This window comes from Sitodiplosis mosellana, unplaced genomic scaffold (genome assembly GCF_009176505.1).
Source record: "Sitodiplosis mosellana isolate CC-2019 unplaced genomic scaffold, AAFC_SMos_1.0 Smas_scaffold_12, whole genome shotgun sequence".
NCBI classification, from domain to species: domain Eukaryota; kingdom Metazoa; phylum Arthropoda; class Insecta; order Diptera; family Cecidomyiidae; genus Sitodiplosis; species Sitodiplosis mosellana.
Window position 1 is genome coordinate 470,053 of NW_022595254.1, and position 19,617 is coordinate 489,669.

Genomic DNA, 19,617 nt, shown 5'->3' on the forward strand with positions numbered 1-19,617 from the left:
AAAAAGCTACAACTGACCCATAAAGTACTTGGCATACTTACTAATGACATAATTCAATTTGGTTCTCTGGATTTAAATTACAAGTAATTGCATCAATATAGGACAATCACCGGTACAACATTAAATGAACCAAATATTTCGGTTCATTTTCAACCAACGTTTTTAACGCTAGTATAGGAGAAATAGTTTCGTTCGGCCAGAATGCAATACTTTTTATTACATCTTACCTTCGACTGTGCAGTGTACAATTTTGTGGCCCATGGCTCTGAAGCAATTACTCCAAATTAATGAATGGAGAAAAAAGAACGCGTCCATTGAATGTTATATCATTTTTTATTAACTTGTCACTGGTAACGTGTATAAATACAATTTCTATAGAAGTGTAAAATCAATAACTTTTGTCATGTTTTTTTAAAAAAATTGAATATTTTTCTAATGGGGTTAATTGATTGATTGATTGTATTGTTTATGCATATACTAACTGTTTCGACCTACCGCGAATGTAATAATAATAATAATAATACTTCTAAACCACTTCTTATTTTTCTCTCGTCAAACTAGTCACAAAATTTAAAAAAAATTAAAATGAATTCAAATCCCATTTGTTCAAAATGGTGAAACAATTTACGTGTGTTTTTTTTCCTGTGTTGTACAACATAGTGTCAATATTTTTTGTTGTTGTTGTTATTGTTGTTTACCATCTAAATGCAGTGAAATGTCAATAAATATGAATTAGAAAAATTGCAGTTGGATTTTGAAGGCAAAAATACAAGTGTGGAAGAATTCCTTTGATTGCTGCTAACTATATCAATAAATAATGTTAATGTATCATTTTTTTTGCAGTTGCTGTTGTTGTTTTTTTTTCTTTAAAAAAATGCAGTTTAAGTTTAAACGCGTCAACATGTTCATTACAAAATTCGATTATTTTCCCTTTTCCGTCTAGCTTCGGTTGCTTTTTTCTTCTTCTTCAAATTTTAAGTTCACTTCTATCAACTATTTAATAACTGTTTAGTAATAATAGTCAAACAATGCTGAGTTGCTAAATTCATCAATGTAGCAAGTCTCGTTTCAAGTTTAATAGCTTATCTTAGGCTACTTTCGGTATTCAAATAGATGAACACGCGACTGTTTTTTTTATATGTTTACAAAGCAGATTCCGTGATTATTCATTTAATAGCAATAATTTGTTGGTGTGTTTCGTGTGTGTTTGTGTGTGAGTGGGTGTATACAGTGTATATAGGTTTGTTTGTTTTTTTTCATTCATTTGCATGTGGTTTTCGTATTTTATGTTTCTTTTATTTTCCTGTTAAGTTTATAGTTTATAGTATCAATGTATGGTTTTGTTCTTATTTCGGTTGCTTTCGAATTCGTGCGTTTCACATTTATTTTTTAGTGTGTGTATGTATCGTGTGAGTTTGTTAACAATTGCAATTGTTTAAAGGAGGAAATTCGGGGCTGAGAAGAGTACAAACAATGTGGCGAGTAGCGTGAATAAAGTAAAAATTATGAGACATAGTCTATCAACAACCATTGCGGCAAATTTCCAATCACGAGATATTTCATTGTCTGCATCCTCTTGTTTCAGCTAAATTTACGGAAAAATTGAACAATCATGAAAAATGTCAATAGTTATGGAGTAAATATCGGTTAAAAATATTTCAATTGAATGACAAATTGGCACAAAATTGCCGGTCAATAGATAAATTACAACTAACCTGATCGGTTATCCAACGCAATTCTTTAAGAATCAATGCCAACTCGTATTCGGAAGAGCCAAAACATGATTGCGGATATGATTGATTGATTCGCGTGTCGGCAATTGTTCCAATACTTTCCTCCGCTTCACCCCTGCATAAATCGGAAACAAAAGTAATGGCATAGACCATCAAATGATGACGACAAAATAACTTTTCTCATACCTGTAAACAGTTCGATAGTACGTTGGTTGTTGTAGAAATGTTGGGCAGCTGTGATTGCATCGAAAATCGTCATCGATATCCAACACATTGGCAAGTAATGATTTCGATGAACTGAAATTCGAATTTGAAAGTCATTAATTTGATCGGCTACTAGATTTGAATGAAGTTCAAAAGAACACACTTTCTTCGTTAAAAACAAAGTGGACAATGAAACAACTCAAACAAATGGCAATAATAGGAATAAGAAGGCTTTTATTCATAATCAATGGATGTATATGACCATGAATACGAATCGCGATGTCGCGATTTTTAACACATTTACCGTTCTTTCAGTTCCACACTCTGGAGTTGTTGAGCCTTTTTATCGAGTTTTTCTTCCTCGTCATCGGGTGTTGGCCGACTCATCCGTAAAATACATGGAAGCCAATATAAAAACACCACTCGTACCTGACGATAATACAAACACACAGGGTAAATGTACCCAAAAGTGAGTACGTTGTGTTGTGATTAAATAGGCTGTATCGGTGTGAATTATTAGCGAATCTAAGCTCTTGTTTTTCGATTACTAAAATATATATTATTATCAATTAGCGTGCATGACTCAAATTCAACTGCAACTTTGTAAGAAGAGAAACCAAATGTTACATATGTTTTTTTTCTGTTAATCAAAAATTGGTTCAAAGAAAATAATTAAATAACATTACTTTTTACTTTAAATATAAATGAATTGCTGAAAATTAATGGTTTTTTTTGTTCATTTCGAAAGTAATAAAAATTGGAACAAACGAAGGAAAAATAAAATAGAAAAATTATTACGAAAACGAAAGCGAAAACGAATCGGATAATCTTATGATAAATAACCCTTCAATGAAGAGAAAGAGAAAGAGAGAGAGAGAGAGAGTTTAATGCTTCATTTGAACTAAAATGTGCTAAAAAATTGATTGTTGTTCTATTGTTTTTGTACGGAAACACTTCTCTGCGGCCGCTTTAATTATATAGATTGCAAAATTTCTTGCAAGGTCGTATCGCTTCAAGGAACTCACACAGCTGAGAATTGACTGTAAAACTATGTTAATCAAAGAGAACTAATTCATTAATAAATTGGGAAAATTGTTGTTGAAACCAAAAATGGAGTTGAGTGAGAGAGTGAGAGACTTGATTTCAACAGTCCAATGACAAAAATTGAAACAATTGATATCCCATTCGACGATCGTTGATTCGCGTCCATTGTTTCAACAAATGAACACAATGAAAAATATTGGCAGGCTTTCATTTTTCGTAATTCGTATTCGTACGTTATCGTTGTGGTTATTGTGGGTTTTTTTTGGGAGGAAATAAAGAACGGTACAGAGGGATATTATAAGCGTTTCAAACAAAAATTAGGATACATTTATTATGGAAGCTATTGAGCAATACTAAGAGATAACGGTTTTTACATCGTTATTCGATTTCAATGATTCGTCATTACTGCTATGAAACGAAATAAAAACAGCGGCTAAAAGGTTTTAAAGCGATAGGTTTGAAATCTATACGAGCGGTCATTTTGGTAGTGTTTGTTGTTGTTGTTGTCTTTTTTTTATGCAACCAATCTAAGCATTAGAATGTTTATTTCAAAAATAAAATATTACGACAGTATTTGCGATAGAACGACGTTCAAACAACGTAACAGAAAAAAATAGGAGCGTTTGCGTTCAATCAATACCACGCAAATGGAACTCTTTGCTATGTGTTCAAATACAAAACTGGAACAATGATCTGGTACAAGGTTTTTGGTAAATTTGACCGAAACAGCCAAACACACATGGCCAATGAATGTTGTAAAATTTACCAGAAACTTGTTTCCCATACAATCGCGGATTTTTCTTTATTTTCGACCAACTTGCGAAGTAAAATATTTCACACTATTTGTACTGCTACTCAAAATAGCCAAAGTAATTTATCAAATGCAACTAAATTCATGCAGTGTGTGAGAGCCGTAGTCTCTTGTTCATAAAGGTATTATATGTGTGCTTTTTAATGGCGCCTGCATCGGCTTAAAAACATAACATGTCACTCCTTTTTTTTCTTTTAATGCGAGAAAATAACTGCCTAAGAGGACATTATGATGCATCTCTATGTACGTCAATTGCATTTGCATGTATGCGAGTATGCAAGTATGTGAGTGGTAATTTGGAATGTCCTAAATTCTTCACGCAAATCAGGGATGCATACTCAAAATTACGACGACTTCGTAAGTGCACATACATTTTCGTATATATCTATCTAATAAGAATGCAATAAAGTATTTTCGAGGATTTGGGCAAATGGGTTGAGTGCGCTATCGGGGGATAAATGGTTTGTCGTTATTGTTATTTTGTATATCGAGGGGAGGGGGTGACGAGAGTGAATTGAATTCTTTGGATCACTTCGAAATCTCACTATTTACACAATATTTCATTGGATTCGTTCGATTCGAAATGAATTGTTGTGCCAATGGCATAAAATCAAACGCATGGTATTTATGTGCCAGAAACATGGCCACTAAGATTCAATCACTTTTTGTGCTTGCATTTGAAAGCGAGCGAGCGAGCGAAAAAGCAAAAGCGTAAAAAAAGTTCGATTTTTCTTATTGGAAATCATTAATCATGTATTGTAATCCAAAATCCAAATCCAAATCCGGAATGGCAAGTTGCAACATTTGCCCAAACAACCGACCCTTATGTGCGGCATTTCAATGAGTTTCAACTGGAAAATGAACAACGAGTGTCTGTACAATAGAGAAATTCAGTTTCAGTTTCAGTTTGTGTATGTGCTTCGGTCAGATTGTCGGTTGCGAGCGAGCGAGCGCGCATGCACGCAAAAGAGAGTGAGAGAAATTCAATAATAGAGCATCGGCTGCTGTTGCTGGTGGTGTAAAAATGATATTACAATAATAATTTCACCACTAAACCATATTTTCAGACACAGCTCGACTCTGGATTCTTTCATAATGCCAAGTGAGCGAGAGCGAGAGAATGTGAAAAAGAGAACTTTATTTGGGTTAAACGTTTTAAAATGTGCACATGTACATTTTACTCGAAAACCATCCATCGTTGCAACGGGTATACAAATTTCATATGTGTGTACGATGCGTGCTACATCTGCTTTTGCTAAAACTTTACGCTCTCACTACGTAATAAATAAATCAAAATAAAACGAAAAAAAAAATATATGTATTTGCACCGAAAGACCAAAAGAAGATCCAAGAACACAAACAAACACAAAATACTGCCAAAAAATAGTTGTAGCAACGGTAGATACAAGAGAAGATATTTAATACGGGTTATAATATGCACAGATGGGAAAATGTCAACCAAAATACATAAGTTAGATAGAGATATATTAGGGTGGTTTTTTTTCCGGACTTTTTCGAATTTCACATGCGGCAGTATTTTTTCAGGCGAGGTTGGTCATAAAAATAAACCCTGTAAATTTTTAGCCCGATCGGATAACGTTTACCCGTGCCTCATCGGCCTCAAAGTTTGGAGCTTGGGCCCAAGGGAAATCCACAAAATCATGCATCTGAAAACCCCACTTCCGGTGAACCGATCATCATGAAACTTTCAGAATCTTATTTATTCACCAAACAATGGAATCTCTGAAAGTTTCAGGCGGATCGGAGCATAAATAGAGGTAGCTCCCATACAAATGATCGTATTTCCATCATAAAATCGGCCAAAAAAGGCAATTTTTGTATGGGAGCTACCCTTGAATCTCATCCGATTGGCTTCAAACTTTCTGAGATTTCAAATTTTAGTAAAAAACTATGATCCTGTAAGTTTCATGACGATCGCACAAGCACAAGTGTGATTTTTGGTCCCCATATTTGGACGAAATTTCCTTGAACCTTCACTTCACTCTTCACATTCAATCGCCAGTTCCCATTCAGAGATTCCATTGTTTGGTGAATAAATAAGATTCTGAAAGTTTCATGATGATCGGTTTACCGGAAGTGGGGTTTTCAGATGCATGATTTTGTGGATTTCCCTTGGGCCCAAGCTCCAAACTTTGAGGCCGATGAGGCACGGGTAAACGTTGTCCGATCGGGCTAAAAATTTACAGGGCTTATTTTTATGACCAACCTCGCCTGAAAAAATACTGCCGCATGTGAAATTCGAAAAAGTCCGAAAAAAAAACACCCTAAGATATATATATATATATATAATAATATATGTGAATAGATAGAGATATTAGTATGCGCGGATGCAATTTATAGTGTTTACTGAAATTCTTATGCTGTGTGTATGTAGAAGTATGCATATCAATGCGTTTAAACATTCTTTTCAAAATGTGATAAATTGTGTAGTTATATATTTATTTATGCAAAACAACGGATAGATGAAAAAAAAATACAAACTCAACTTCAAGTATATAAAATACTCTATGTACTGTGGCTAAGGTTTTAAGTGAGAGTGGGTTAAGTTAGATTGTGTGTATAAGTGTGTTAATTGTCTAGATATTTTGCAACGGTTTTTTTGTTTTGTTAAGTGAGTGAGAACAATATACAATCGAAATATTAATTAATTTAATTAAAAAAGAAGAAATTGTGTAAACTTTTGCAGTTTAGCTTATTATTTGCTTATAAATCAAACCAAAAGAGTAGTTGTAAGTGTGTTTTTTTTTTGTTAGATTTTGAATGTTATTTACCCAGTCTGACATTTCATGTGTGTCAGCGCTTCGGTGGTGGTAATTCAAAATTAAAATGGTACTAACGACTGACGACGCGACCATAAACTAGAAATGCATTAAAAGTCAATATTTGTATCTCAAAAATAAAACGAGCGGCTGAATAATTGGTTGAATACTGTACCACTGCACAAATGTTTAAAACAGCAGAACATCGGGAGATTTATCAATACAGATCAATGATCATACAATGACACATGTAAAAAAAAAATAAAGACAAAATTTAATTTGAAATTCTTCAATCAAACTTTGACATTTTCCACATTTTAAAACAGCCAAAAGTGTCATGGCTACGGAATGATTTTGGAATATTTTCTATTCATGTAGATGTAGCTGGTAGCACCAAAGCCTACGAATCTGGCTACGAATCTCTATATTCTCGAGTTTTTGTATCCATCCAAAAAAAAAATTGTATAGAAAAAAAATCGTAATTTTACTGTTTTTCGAAAAATGTTCAAACCCTGTTAGTGTGAATAGTTTGGCGGTCTTTTAGGAAAATTCATTCGAAATTATTGTATCTCAACGAGATAAGAGTTGAAAGTGATGTATAAATTAATGATTTACGCTTAAACTGACCATAGTTTTTGAAAACATTCCAAAATCATCATCATGTCGAAGCCGTTTTTATGAGGAGAATGTCAAAGTTTGAATAAACAAATGATGCTATAAAATGACGTAAAATGGAACGATTTTTTTCTTTTGGGTTGAAATAGGGCTAAAATAGGGCCTCGACTCACTTATGCAATTGAAATAAGTTCCTGTTAAGATGCAAAGTAAAACGATGTAATTAATCATTTTGTAATTGATTTTCCGTGTGGAAATGAAATGACTAACAGTCTTACAGTTATATGTAACTTCAGACTGGCTAAGTTGATTGAATTCAAATATTTTGAATAAAAACCATCACGCTTAGCTATTCTTCCGGACACTTTAACTGAAGAGTAACCATCCGAAATCAATCATCTGGGTACTCAGTCAAAAAATTTCCACACGGGATATATTTCTAAAATTATTTGGATTGAACTTTCATCGTTTTTTGTAGGAAAACGATACGTAAAACTTTCGTCCTTTTGGTTACTTCTTTTTCTGTGGCATTTTATGTTATTTTGGGTTGTGTAAATGAATAAGAACTTTGGCTCATGCTGTGGCCAATAACACACTTTTTTAATTACTGAGATTGATTTTCTATTAAAAGCGAACATGTTCGTAGACCTCTTTGAAATAAAAAAAAACTAGAGCGCAGATCGTCGCTTCGCTCCGCTCTGCGTTCTTGAAGCTTAAGGGGTTTAATTATTTTGATGTTTCTCATCAAATTATTATCGTAAGCACTACATGGAATGTAGTTTTAATCGTAGTATACTTTTGTATGCAAATCATTTTAATATTGTCAAAAATAATTAAATAAATTTATATGATGATATTGTATTCTTCACTTATGTATTTTATGTACATTCAATGTGAACGGTTATTGTACATTATTTCACATTGTTAACGAAAAAAGTGTAAATTTTTTTTTTTGAGTTATCTCAAATTACATGTACATGATTTCATTTCATTCTTGCAATAAGGCGTAATTGCTTAATTTCAAATAAAATATATGAATTAATTTACGGTCCAAAAAATGGCCTAAATACTCTTAAAATTTTCGTAGGAAAAAAAACAACTATAGTAGCCTACATTTCATGCAGTGCTAAAACATCGCGTTTGAATTTTTCAATTCAATCGTTTTCGGTGAGTTCTTTTTTGAAAAATAGCACATGAGCCCCATTCCCATTCAAAATAACGACTCAAAGAACATACGATGCAATTGAAATATAATGCATTGTTTTCATTTGAATTGAACTTTCATTGTTTTTTCTTTCTTTCTTTTTCTCTGTAAGACGGTTTTGCATTGTTTTTTTGTTTTGTGTTTTGTTCAGGTTGGTTCCACACAAACGAAGTATCCTGGTCAAACATTTCATTTTGATAATGTTCGTAACGACACAATGTCAGGATAGGATTCGGATAAAAATCGATCAGATGTTACTCTTCTCGAACACGATAGATAATATGAATTTATTCGCTTTACATTTGAAGCATTTTATTATGTTGGGTGTAGTAAACAAAAATAAGAATTTGGCTAATGCTGTGGCCTATAATACAAATTTCGACGGTTTTATTTGTAATGAAACGGAACGTTTTTATTTCTATCGATTTTCGGTTAAAATGCGAAAATGTTTATAGTCCTTTTTTCAAATAGAAATCACCGCGTTTGAATTTTCATTCAAATCTCGCTTTCGGTGGATTTTCTATTTAAAAAAAACTTAGCATTAGCCCCATTCCCATTGGGTATCGAATGAACAACTAAAGAGTCAGTTGTATTTTTATTTTGAGCTTGCCATCACCGATATGGTTTGAAAAATAAACGTCACACAAAATTGTTCAAAGTGATAGAGCGAGCGAGCTACGCGTGCACACACACACATCATTTTTGGGGGTGGTGGCGGCGCATAGATACGCTTCGTCTCAAAATATATGTATATGTTCGTTGTATTGTACACACTCAGTTTTGGCACAACTAATTTAAATGAGGGTAATTAATCTAAGTCGGTGGATGAATACGAATGGGGGGGTGGGGATTTTCAACGCTTCGCCTGCACATTTTTGTCATTTAACTTTCAAATATGGGGGATCATTTATCGCGTGTTGTTGTTGTGGTATTGGTGGTTATTTTTTTTGTTATCGTTCTTTTGGTTACAAATATGTTTCCATGTCATTACATATCTTGTACATATTTTCTTGGCACGAATTTGTACTTACCCAGTAGCGGCACAGCCTAGTCGAATCGAGAGATTGCATGAGTGGAAAAATAGACAAGAGTTGAATTGTTGATATTAGGAATTTTGCTTTACATAAATTCATTTTAATACGAGAGGATTTATTTTGGTTTAGTCAAATTTGAGTGCTAACATGGGTTAATCAATTGTTGAAAAAACTTACATCGGAAGTTGCAGGCATAGTTTCTATCGTTGGGCAGAGCAACCGAATCGAGGCAAATGAAATTGAAATATGAAGAAAATATTCAATTGATTCAGTCAGAAAATCTGCATTTACGCCAATATTATTACAGACGACTAATCTTAATCATACCTGCGACCATATTGAGGAAGACAGTCAATGATAACAGAATTGTAACACCTTTAAACCGCGAATCAAAATGCAAATTCAACACATAAATATGGAATATATTAAAAGTGTACTCGAAGTGATTCTATTTATACCTAGTGAAAGTTTTTCCCCGCTATCAGGAGGCAGTGTAAAACCTATGCAAATTCAAAAGTTAGTAGAAAGAAATGTAAATCTTAAAAAGTTATTTTATGCGGCGTTCATTTACCTAATAAAGCCATTGATGCGATCAGAACACAAGGCACTATCAAGTTGAAGAAATAGTATAAGGTTTTGCGACGAATAATTATGGCGAACGTGATATCGATATACGGTTCGGGGCAGCAATTGTAGTAGATTTCGTTTCGTTTTCCTGGAACGCCAAGCAATTCCCATTCTCCGTTTGTAACAAAGCTACTGATATCGCCTCCAGACTCGTCTTGCAATTGTAAGTCCAGCTAAATGAAGCGTAATCAAAATATACGATATCGGTCGTTAGCTCAATATATACTAATAGTGAATCGGTATCATCGATACTAATAGTGTCGTCGTCGTCGTCGTCGACGATATCTCCCGTTATACAAGGTGCATGCATCGTCTATGTACCGTACCTGAAATCCGTCTGAAAATTGAACAGAAAAAAAAACCGAATGTTAAAACGCGAATTGAGTGATATGCACACTGCTACACGACATACCGTATGTCCATGAACCGAATTTCATTTCGCATCGCTGATCATCAAACGGAAACCATGTTATATCAATTTTGCAAGTGGATTTGAATATTCCCGGCGGAATGTAAACGACGGATCCATTATTGCGCACCACTACGTTCGTGGGATAAGTGCCATCAAATCCCTCGTCAGCGCTATTATTACATGCAAAACCAAAATATTTATTGAATAAACAAGTAATCTAATTGCAAACGTTATCGTAATTACATAAAAGCGCTGAAAATTTGCATTATTGTATGACTGGAGTGCGAACATCGTTGCATTCGCAGCAACTTTTACGAGTTTCGGGGTGCGGAGACATGGCTTAGCATGCTTCGAAAAACCCAAAATATGCGGTCGTTGATTAGTTGAAACGAGAGAGAGAGAGAGAGAGAGAGAGAGAGAGAGTCTCTCTGTTTACACTTTTCAGTCAACATAGCGACAAGCCGCCGGAATGAAAATAGTGGCATTTTCGGTAATATCACTTTCAAATTAACTGCTTTTGAAATTAAAATTCGGGCCGAGGATGATGACATACAGAAAAACACTTGTCTATGCCTTTGTAAATCATAATCAGAGCACTCACCAACAGAACACAATTGAACGAAATCTGATCGTATCACAACGAAACGGAAACAGCCAACAACCAAAAACTGGTGGAGAACCAGCTTCGTAATATTAAACCAAAATTTAAAATGAATGAAGTTCAAATGTACCAGATGATGCCGTTGCTGTTGCTGTTGCTGCAACTGCCATAATACACAATGCACAACATAAACATTTGTCATCGCTCAACATAATACTTTCCAACTCATAGAAACATTAAGCGTATTAACGTGAATCGCTTTCTACTTTTATTGTGCTTGCGAACAAAAAAGAAATGCCAGACCTGGCTTTAAACTAATAATCTAATGATACAGCTCACGCAAAAAACGAAAACAAAATGGAAAAATTAAAAAATGACTAGACAATAGGTTTACAGTAAAATCCATCAGAAACCTCAGATGGAACGAAAGATAATGAAGAAGGAGACGAAGGAAAAATGTTTTCCTTAAGTCCTGTAAAATATATTCAAGTTAAATATTATGATCAAACTGAAAAGCTTTATCTCTCCGTTTCCACCGTACTTGAAAACAAACAAACAAACATAAAAAAAATTGGCGAAAAAACTGTATCTCAACTGACGGGGAAAAAATGTTTCGAAATAAATACAATGGACAGTGAGTGAGTGAATGTAGGTATGTGTATGAAAGTGAAAACAACGAGAGGTCACGTAAATGTCGCATTTATCTTTGTTCTTTGCATTTACTGAGGCAGGCAGCTCGCGCATTGCTAACGCAAAATTATCTGAACGCTGAATTATGAATATGAATGGAAAAACACACACACATATTCAGAACGCAACATGTACTTCGTAAAGAATACGGTAGATTTCTGACTCTTTTCAACCAATATAATTTTATTCGCCGCAATAAAGACCATATTTCCATACAATGGACGCGTTTTCGGTTGCCTTTGTGGAAGCGCATAAAAAGGAGCAAACACAATGAACACTTTTCCTCTTTTCCATTGCACAATTCATCCGGACAGCATTCAAAGCGCACAACATAGAGAAAGAAAGAGCGAAATCGAGAACGAGAGGGAAAAAAAAGAGCGAGTACAGGGAAAAAAATTGTAACACCGAAACATTGCTGTTTACATTTTACCGCAGGAAAGGTGGGATGAGAGTATTTCTGTTCATCTCTCTTTTCACTCCATAATGTGTATTGTTGTTTGTTCTTTTTTTTTCTGTGTGTGTACCGTTTTTGCTGTGCGCTTGTTTTGAATTCAAGACGTGATACCGTTTATTTTTTTTTGTTCCATTTGTTTGTTTGTTTGTTCGCAAAAGTTACACTTTTTTCCAAACGTTCGAACGGCAAATGGTATTAAAATGATGTAAATATTGTTTCCAATGGAAAAGTTTACACGATAGAAGAAGTGTAAGAATACTTCAAATTTACTTTTCTTTCGATTGAAATGCGTTCGATTTGTTTCGATGGAACAATGAAATTGATTGTGTTTGCGTTTAAAAATCACTTATAAATTACTTTAAAAAAAACTGGGATTTCGTTTAGCCAAAAGATATGCTTACCTGTTGTACATTAGTACGTCTGGACGGGCCAAATGAGTGTGCAATTGATCGTTCAGAATTAGAAAATTATTAGCCATTTCTACGGATTGAAATGTTTGCTAAAAAAACTCTTCTAAAAACTTTCGCAACAAATACCTGGCTTCCAGAGTCGATGTGGCGGGATTCGTAGATCTTTCACACCACCGTATTCGCTCGTGTTCCATCGTAAATTCATATCGTTCCATTCCTATCAAATGTAAATTCATTACAACGAATCTCTGCCAATTGCTCATGCAATCCCATTTTGATTGCTGTTGATTTTGTAAACATAGTGAAATGTCAATTTACCAGTTTCAGCCATAAATTTGATATGAGAAGTTGATTTTTTTCGTCCTAAAATGAAATTCAACGAAATGAAAATGTAATCATCGCGCGTACCATTGTAGCCAATAATTGATAGGTAATTAATGTTTCTCCTTGACAGCATGTATTTATTAAATTTCCAAATGGAAACGAGAATGAACAAGAGAAAACACGGAAATACGAATGCCAATCAAAAAGCGAACGACTTAAAATGGCGAGCGCTCTGAATGTGATTTTTATGTATATATATGTAGTAAAGCTACTTTCAACACCGAGTGTATTAGAGAAATACGGTGGGGAAAAAAACTTTGATTTTTTTTCGTTCTGTTCGTTACTTACAACATCGATAATCTGCATAAGCGTCAGTCCAAAGCTCAATTGCAATGGATCCGATTCGTTTACAACGGGGCGTTCTAAAACGTTATAGTTGTCTAGTAAAGCGTGTAAAAGTCGTTTTTCATGAGAACCAGATTCACAACCTGCAAACACATGGGGAGACAGAGAACCAGAGAGAAGAGAGAAAAAGAAAGAAAGAGAGACGAGTGAAAAAATCAGCCAGAGTGTACATGCAGACCAGATTTATGGCAAACGTTTGTCGTTAAATATTTCACGCCAGATGTTTATGTGAGTGGAAGTGCTTGTGCAAATGAAAACACCTATGAATATTCTATATTCAGTGGCACTCTGTGCCGCATACATACAAACATACACAAAGATATACTCAACACACGACCGGATGTGTTAAAATTTCGTTTCGAAAAAACGGAAAATCTGTAATTCTTTGGAGAAAAAAATATATAACATATATATATATTGCCCTGCATCATCCGATTTCATACACTCCATATACGCAGACAGACAGACTATGCAAAATGCAAAAAATCGCAAACAGACATTCACAAAATTAAACTCATCCTCATCTATGTTTTCATTTCAATGATAACTTCTGCATGTTTGCGTTTTTTTCTCGTGCCTCTATGTTCTTCATTTGAATGCTGTCAAATATTTATGCTTTGGCCTGAGAATATTTATATTTTATTATTAGCTATCGAACTTTTCATCTGCTGTAAAATAGTTATACACGCGTGTTAACCCTTGCAATACATGTTGTTATTTTTTTCTCTCGTTACATTTTATTCTGGTTTTTATGTTCTAGTCATTTTACACTTCCGCAATGAAAATCAAATTAATGAATAATTTAAAGCTTTCCAAAAACGCAGTATCTTTGCCACGTATATTCAGTTATTCAAATCCGATTGTGGAAATGTTTGTAATTTCGCATTTTTTTCTCTCGATTGTGAGTGTGTTATTTTCTCGTTTTTTTGTTCAATACTAAAATTGAATTGGTATTAACGACGATAATAGCCGAAAGTGCTTTAAACAAATATAACAATAAACATAAATAAGTGAATTTTGATGTGAATCGAATTGAAATCGAATGTTATACAAACGAATCGAGGGGTGAAACGAAAGTTTATCTAGCAAAACGGGAACAAAACAACCAAAGATTTCAAAAGAAAACAAAAAAATTGTATGAGCGTAATTCCTTATTCGCTTTTTTTTGCTTTCTATCTCGGGTGTATGCAATTTACCTGCAAGAAAAGATAGTAATATTCCAAATCCGAGTATTGGAACTGATGGGAAAAAGTTGTATATGTGGTATTTAGACATCTTTGGCATATTGTTTTTTTTGTTTGTTTGTTTGTTTGTTATTTGTGTAGCCGAGAACGAAGTTTCGTGTATTGGTTGTTGTTGGATTGTAACTATATATTGTCTTTTTTTATTTATGTTGGTGTATGTAGAAATGTGTGCTTGAAACAATGTTGTTGGAGTAGTAGATGTAGTTCGTATTCTTGATTTAAAAGAAGAAGAAAAGAAAAATCAAATGGAAAAAAGAAAGAAAGAAAGAACAAATAAATGATATTATCGGAAATCATTTTTTTTTTCTTTTGTTTTCCTTGTATTTGAGTATTTAGATCAAAAAATTTTGATTTGATAAAAAGAAAAAACAAAATAGAAAAGTTTTATTTGTTTGTGTGTGTGTGTGTTAACAAACGTCGATTTTGGTCGTAAGACACACGTATGAATTTATGCTTGGTATGCTCTTCTACTAGTATTAGGTCACACAACAAAGAGATAAACAAAGAGTTAATTTTTATTAATCTGATATAACTATGGATGATGCTCTGCACATGCTTTAGTCTTACTAAATGCAACACACGATGATTTACAAATTCAATCGAATTACTTGTTATTTTGTCGATTCAATGGTTTACATAGATTTGATAGGGAAATGGAATGCAGTGAGAGAAATGAGCACGCATAATATGTCTATGGATGTTTGAATACGGTCGATATATAGATAGATTTTTTTCCATTTTAGATGAAAATTTCGAGATAACGTTCGGAGACATCGGGGATATCGAAGGTCATCGCGTTTTCCGTGTCTCTTCGTTCTAGTTCCGATTGTGGAAAAAAGCATTTCAAAAGCAAATTAATTTTGCACTCGATCACGTATCTCAATGGTACAATTTGTCATTTCGATTCGATAACGTTTTTGTTCTAACAATTGAAAGTTTATGATGATTTTTGTCGATTTTTACCATCGTCGTCTCGGTTCACTTCATGTGGAACACAATGTGCTTGGATTGACATTATCGAAACGTTTCTGAATGAAAGCAATATTTCAGTCTTGGCTTGCAGAGAGAGAGCGAGAGAGCGAGAGAAAGAGAGAGAGAGTGAGCGACTAGATGTTAAATAGAAAATCGTATTGACTGTGTGCTGATGTACGATGGAAAGCGGGCTCCAATAAAAAAAGAGTAAGAATGGGAGAAAAACGAAGAAATGTTTTCAATTGACCCAAATTCTTTTCCGAAACTGCGGATAAATCGTGATAGTCTCTCTCTTGTGTCTCGACCGAGAAGAATGGAAAAATCGTGAGATTTGCTGAATTTCGCAAGCAAATGCTGCAGATGTAATGGGCTTCAATTACTTACAGCCCGCACCGAAATGGCACCAGAGAAAAAAACACATCAGCTGTTACATTTTATATTATTAATGATAAACTGATGACGATTGCAAATTGCTTATCATAAAATTTTCACTTGCACACGTTTTTGTGCGCGCCATACACGGCTGAAACAAATGTTATATTACGCTTTTATGAAAACTTTTCGTGCCGTTGACGACAACAACAGCAGCAGCAGCAGCAGCAACAAGCGAAGGCTCCGCGCCGAAAAATTGTTATTTGTATATTACAACACCCACAAATTGTCACGTACACACAACAATATGATGTGAAAATCGACTGTTAATATTCAATGCAGGCAGAAAGCCGTTTGAACGCCGTATTGCAGCAGTCTTGTTGTTGTCGGAGACGAACGTGAATTTTATGACCGTATGATTCAAATGTACTTAACGGTATGAGTTTGGTTACTGAGTAAATAATCCATCAGTACCTTTGCTTTGGCTTGGCTTGGCTTGGCTGTCGAGAAAAGCCACAAATGAAAATGAAAAAACAACATACATTCGATTGCAATATAAGATCAAACTAATAAACAAATGAAAGCGATTAATAATTTAAAGCCGAATTCGTGTCGCAATCTAAAAGCATCGCGCGCGTCCACACCGCGTTTTGATGTGCGGTGTATCCGTATTGAAATTGAAATTGATACGCTTTCAACTGCACCGTTTTTTGCCTTCTTCTTCTTCTTCTTCTCTCTCTCGCATGTGTAGTGTGAAGGGAGTGAGTGAGTGAGTGAGTAAGTAAATGAGTGTGGACGGTATATTGCACTGGACTGCGAAAATGAATCAGATCGATTTCAGCAAAGTCATTAGGTTGATTAATTAAAATGGACAAATAGATAGAGCAAGAGAGTTAAGCTTAATGAATAAAACTGATTGAGTGTTACAAATGCAGGAGAGAAAGCAGAGAGAATGAAAAGGATTTAAATATAAAAGAGCAAGAGATAGAGATAGAATGAGAGGCGGACGAGGGGATGGGAGGCGGATATATTTGAACTGAAAATATGTTAAATGAAAACCACATCAAATTCAATTTGCAATTTTAGTCGAAACAAGATACAAAAAAGAGAAAGAGAGAGAAAATGGGCGAACAAAGGAAGAAAGGAAAAAACAAGTGAGGAAAAAAGTATAGAAAAAAACCACTCAGTTACTTGATAGAATGGTATGTAATTGAATCCACTATCTAATCGTTCGAACAAAGCAAAAATTCAATGAAAAAAAAGTGAATGGATGTTTTTTTTTGTTTGTTTGTTTGCTTATGTCCAGAAGTGTCTTAAGGAATGATGCGTTTTGATATTGTGTAAGTGTTTTTTTTGTTGTTGTTGAATGGTAGTGGTGGTAGTAGTATAAGTATCTAAAACAATAGAACTTAATTCAAAACTAATGAACCAAAAATGTATACACGAGAATCAATTGCTTACGAAGAAAAGCATTAACGTTAATTAGCATTGCAGTAAAATACCATCACTATATATATATAGGTAATATTATTTATGTTATGTTACGTTACGGATAGATGTAGATACAGATGTCTGTTGTCAAAAATTACATTACATATTGGATTATTATGCATGGTTTAAAATTAGTAGTTGTTGTTAGTTCAAGCGTAGAAGCATTCTGTGGTATATTATGTACGTATATATATATATGAGAAAAAAACAAAATAGAGAATCCAACTGCCTATACTAAAAGGGAGCTTTTATGTTATAAGATTTTTGTTGTTGTTATCAATAGACTAAAGTTACGAGAAAAAAAACCAAACAGTTACTCATTTTGTGTTTTGTGTGTGAGACAAATTAGATTCTATCTGATAGTTCTATCTTACTGTTCGATGTCCACTTCTTTTTCGGGATATTTTACTCGAATTTAATGATAAAGTGGAGAGAGAGAGAAAAAAAACGATAATATATTCAATGCGGTATATCATAGCCAAAGCCCTTGTACTGTTACTGTTTAACATTTTTTTTAATTCAATTATATGATAAAGAAGCTCTAACAATTGATATATAGGGGGAAAGCATCTTAGTGTTTTTTTTTATAGAATAAAATGGAAAAAACTAAAGTGTTTTTGCTTTATATGATGATCCTTTCAGAAAATGTTATCGTTAGTTGTTGTTATTATTTCAAGGCGAATTTTCTCTTCATTCAAATTTTACCAAACAAGTAAGAAGCAAACAAGTAAGTAAATGAAAAGCAGAGAATGAGAAAAAAAAACGGAACGTACGAAAACCGAAATGGTGCCGAGGCGAGCGAGAGAGAAAATACTGCATAGCAGATCTCATCACACAAAAAAAGGCAGATGGAAAAAATGAACGCAACAGAGGAAAAAAAGAGCTTTTCTAATACGAATACGAAATACGGCTAGATAAAATATTCGAATATACATAAGGAAATGAACTGAACTTTATTTTGCTGTTGTTGTAAAGAATTAAGAAGTCAAGAGACACAAAATTCGTTTCAATTCACCTATTTAGCGACAAACTAAAAAAGAAACAGAAAAAAATGAGTAATTTCGTGCCTAGGACCAATAATTTTCGTTTATTTTTGTTTTTTTTTCTTCACTTTTGCGATTGAAGCATTGAATAGAATTGAGAGAGAAAGAGAAAGAGACACATGAACAGAAAAAACAACAGAAAAAAAATTATTCGAGAATAGACAAGATAAGATTCAAACTAAAACTTACCATCGCGTTACGTTTAAGTTTTATGCAAAAAATAATAAAAATAAAAATAATAGTAATAATAACAACACATTATGTAACCCTTAGTATCTATACAGTTCTATTACAATTGAGTGAATAACATGATTTCTAGATTTATGTGTTTTTTTTCTCGTTTCTCTCGTTCTCTTTTATTGAGGGGGCACACTGTGAATATATGTGAGAATGCGACTGTTGCGAACACTGTGTTTTGGCGATTACGACGCACTGTGTAGAGTGTGTGGTCTACACACTAGGCTTGTCAGCAACTAACTAAATATGCAATCATATCATATTGTATATTGTAGCCATATTGTGTGTATGGAAGCTCTCCTCTTGCCACTGTAAAATAGAGAGAGAGAAAAAGCTTCCACTCTGTGTGTTGTGTCGCAACATTCAAGCACCACTGCAAGAGCATCCAGACGATAAAATGCTGTATTTGGCGAATGCCAACATCTGCGCAGGGTTGTTGTGTATGCCATATATGTGCGATTCAATTGCTGCATAAAATTTCTTCGGTGGAATATATATGTATCTCAGTCTATATGCATAGCGATATGTACAGAGTGTGTGCTTTCAATGTTTATGCTTTTACGTTGCGCTCGCTCTTCCTCTCGCTCAGAATTTCACTTTAAATTATTTATGATAGTATGCGTCGTTGTCGTTGTCCTCCACCTCCCCCTTCTCTTCCTCCTCCACCTCGTCGTCGTCGTTGTCGATTCTATTCACACCGTGCTGTGTTTTTGTCTCAATTCTGGTTTTGATATCAGGAATTCGTCTATATAGCAAGCAAATGTTTACGTACGAGTTTAATAATATTGCAGAACACATGTTGCCTCACATTTGAATGTGGACAAAGTTTTCTGCATTCATGTATGAACGAAGGCTTGCTCAAAACTGAAAATTCAAAGAGAAGAAGAGGCAGAAAAACGACACCAAAACA

The 19,617-nt window shown here is 34.1% G+C and overlaps 1 protein-coding gene across 1 annotated transcript; it reads right to left on the reverse strand.

Moving 5' to 3' along the window:
- Positions 1-314: 314 nt before the first annotated feature.
- LOC129567650 (neuronal acetylcholine receptor subunit alpha-7) lies at positions 315-19,071 on the reverse strand. Its single transcript, XM_055444757.1, has 20 exons — positions 18,660-19,071; positions 14,545-14,804; positions 13,292-13,431; positions 12,938-12,982; positions 12,746-12,836; positions 12,611-12,629; positions 10,465-10,634; positions 10,379-10,389; positions 9,997-10,225; positions 9,884-9,925; positions 9,753-9,800; positions 9,603-9,625; positions 9,423-9,438; positions 7,361-7,381; positions 6,748-6,749; positions 6,585-6,671; positions 2,242-2,366; positions 1,920-2,030; positions 1,716-1,848; positions 315-1,585 (listed from the first exon to the last, which is right to left on the reverse strand). The coding sequence occupies exons 2-20, from the start codon at positions 14,630-14,632 to the stop codon at positions 1,436-1,438; spliced, it is 1,551 nt and encodes a 516-aa protein (XP_055300732.1). The 5' UTR covers positions 14,633-14,804; positions 18,660-19,071; the 3' UTR covers positions 315-1,435.
- Between the last annotated feature and the right edge of the window lie 546 nt (positions 19,072-19,617).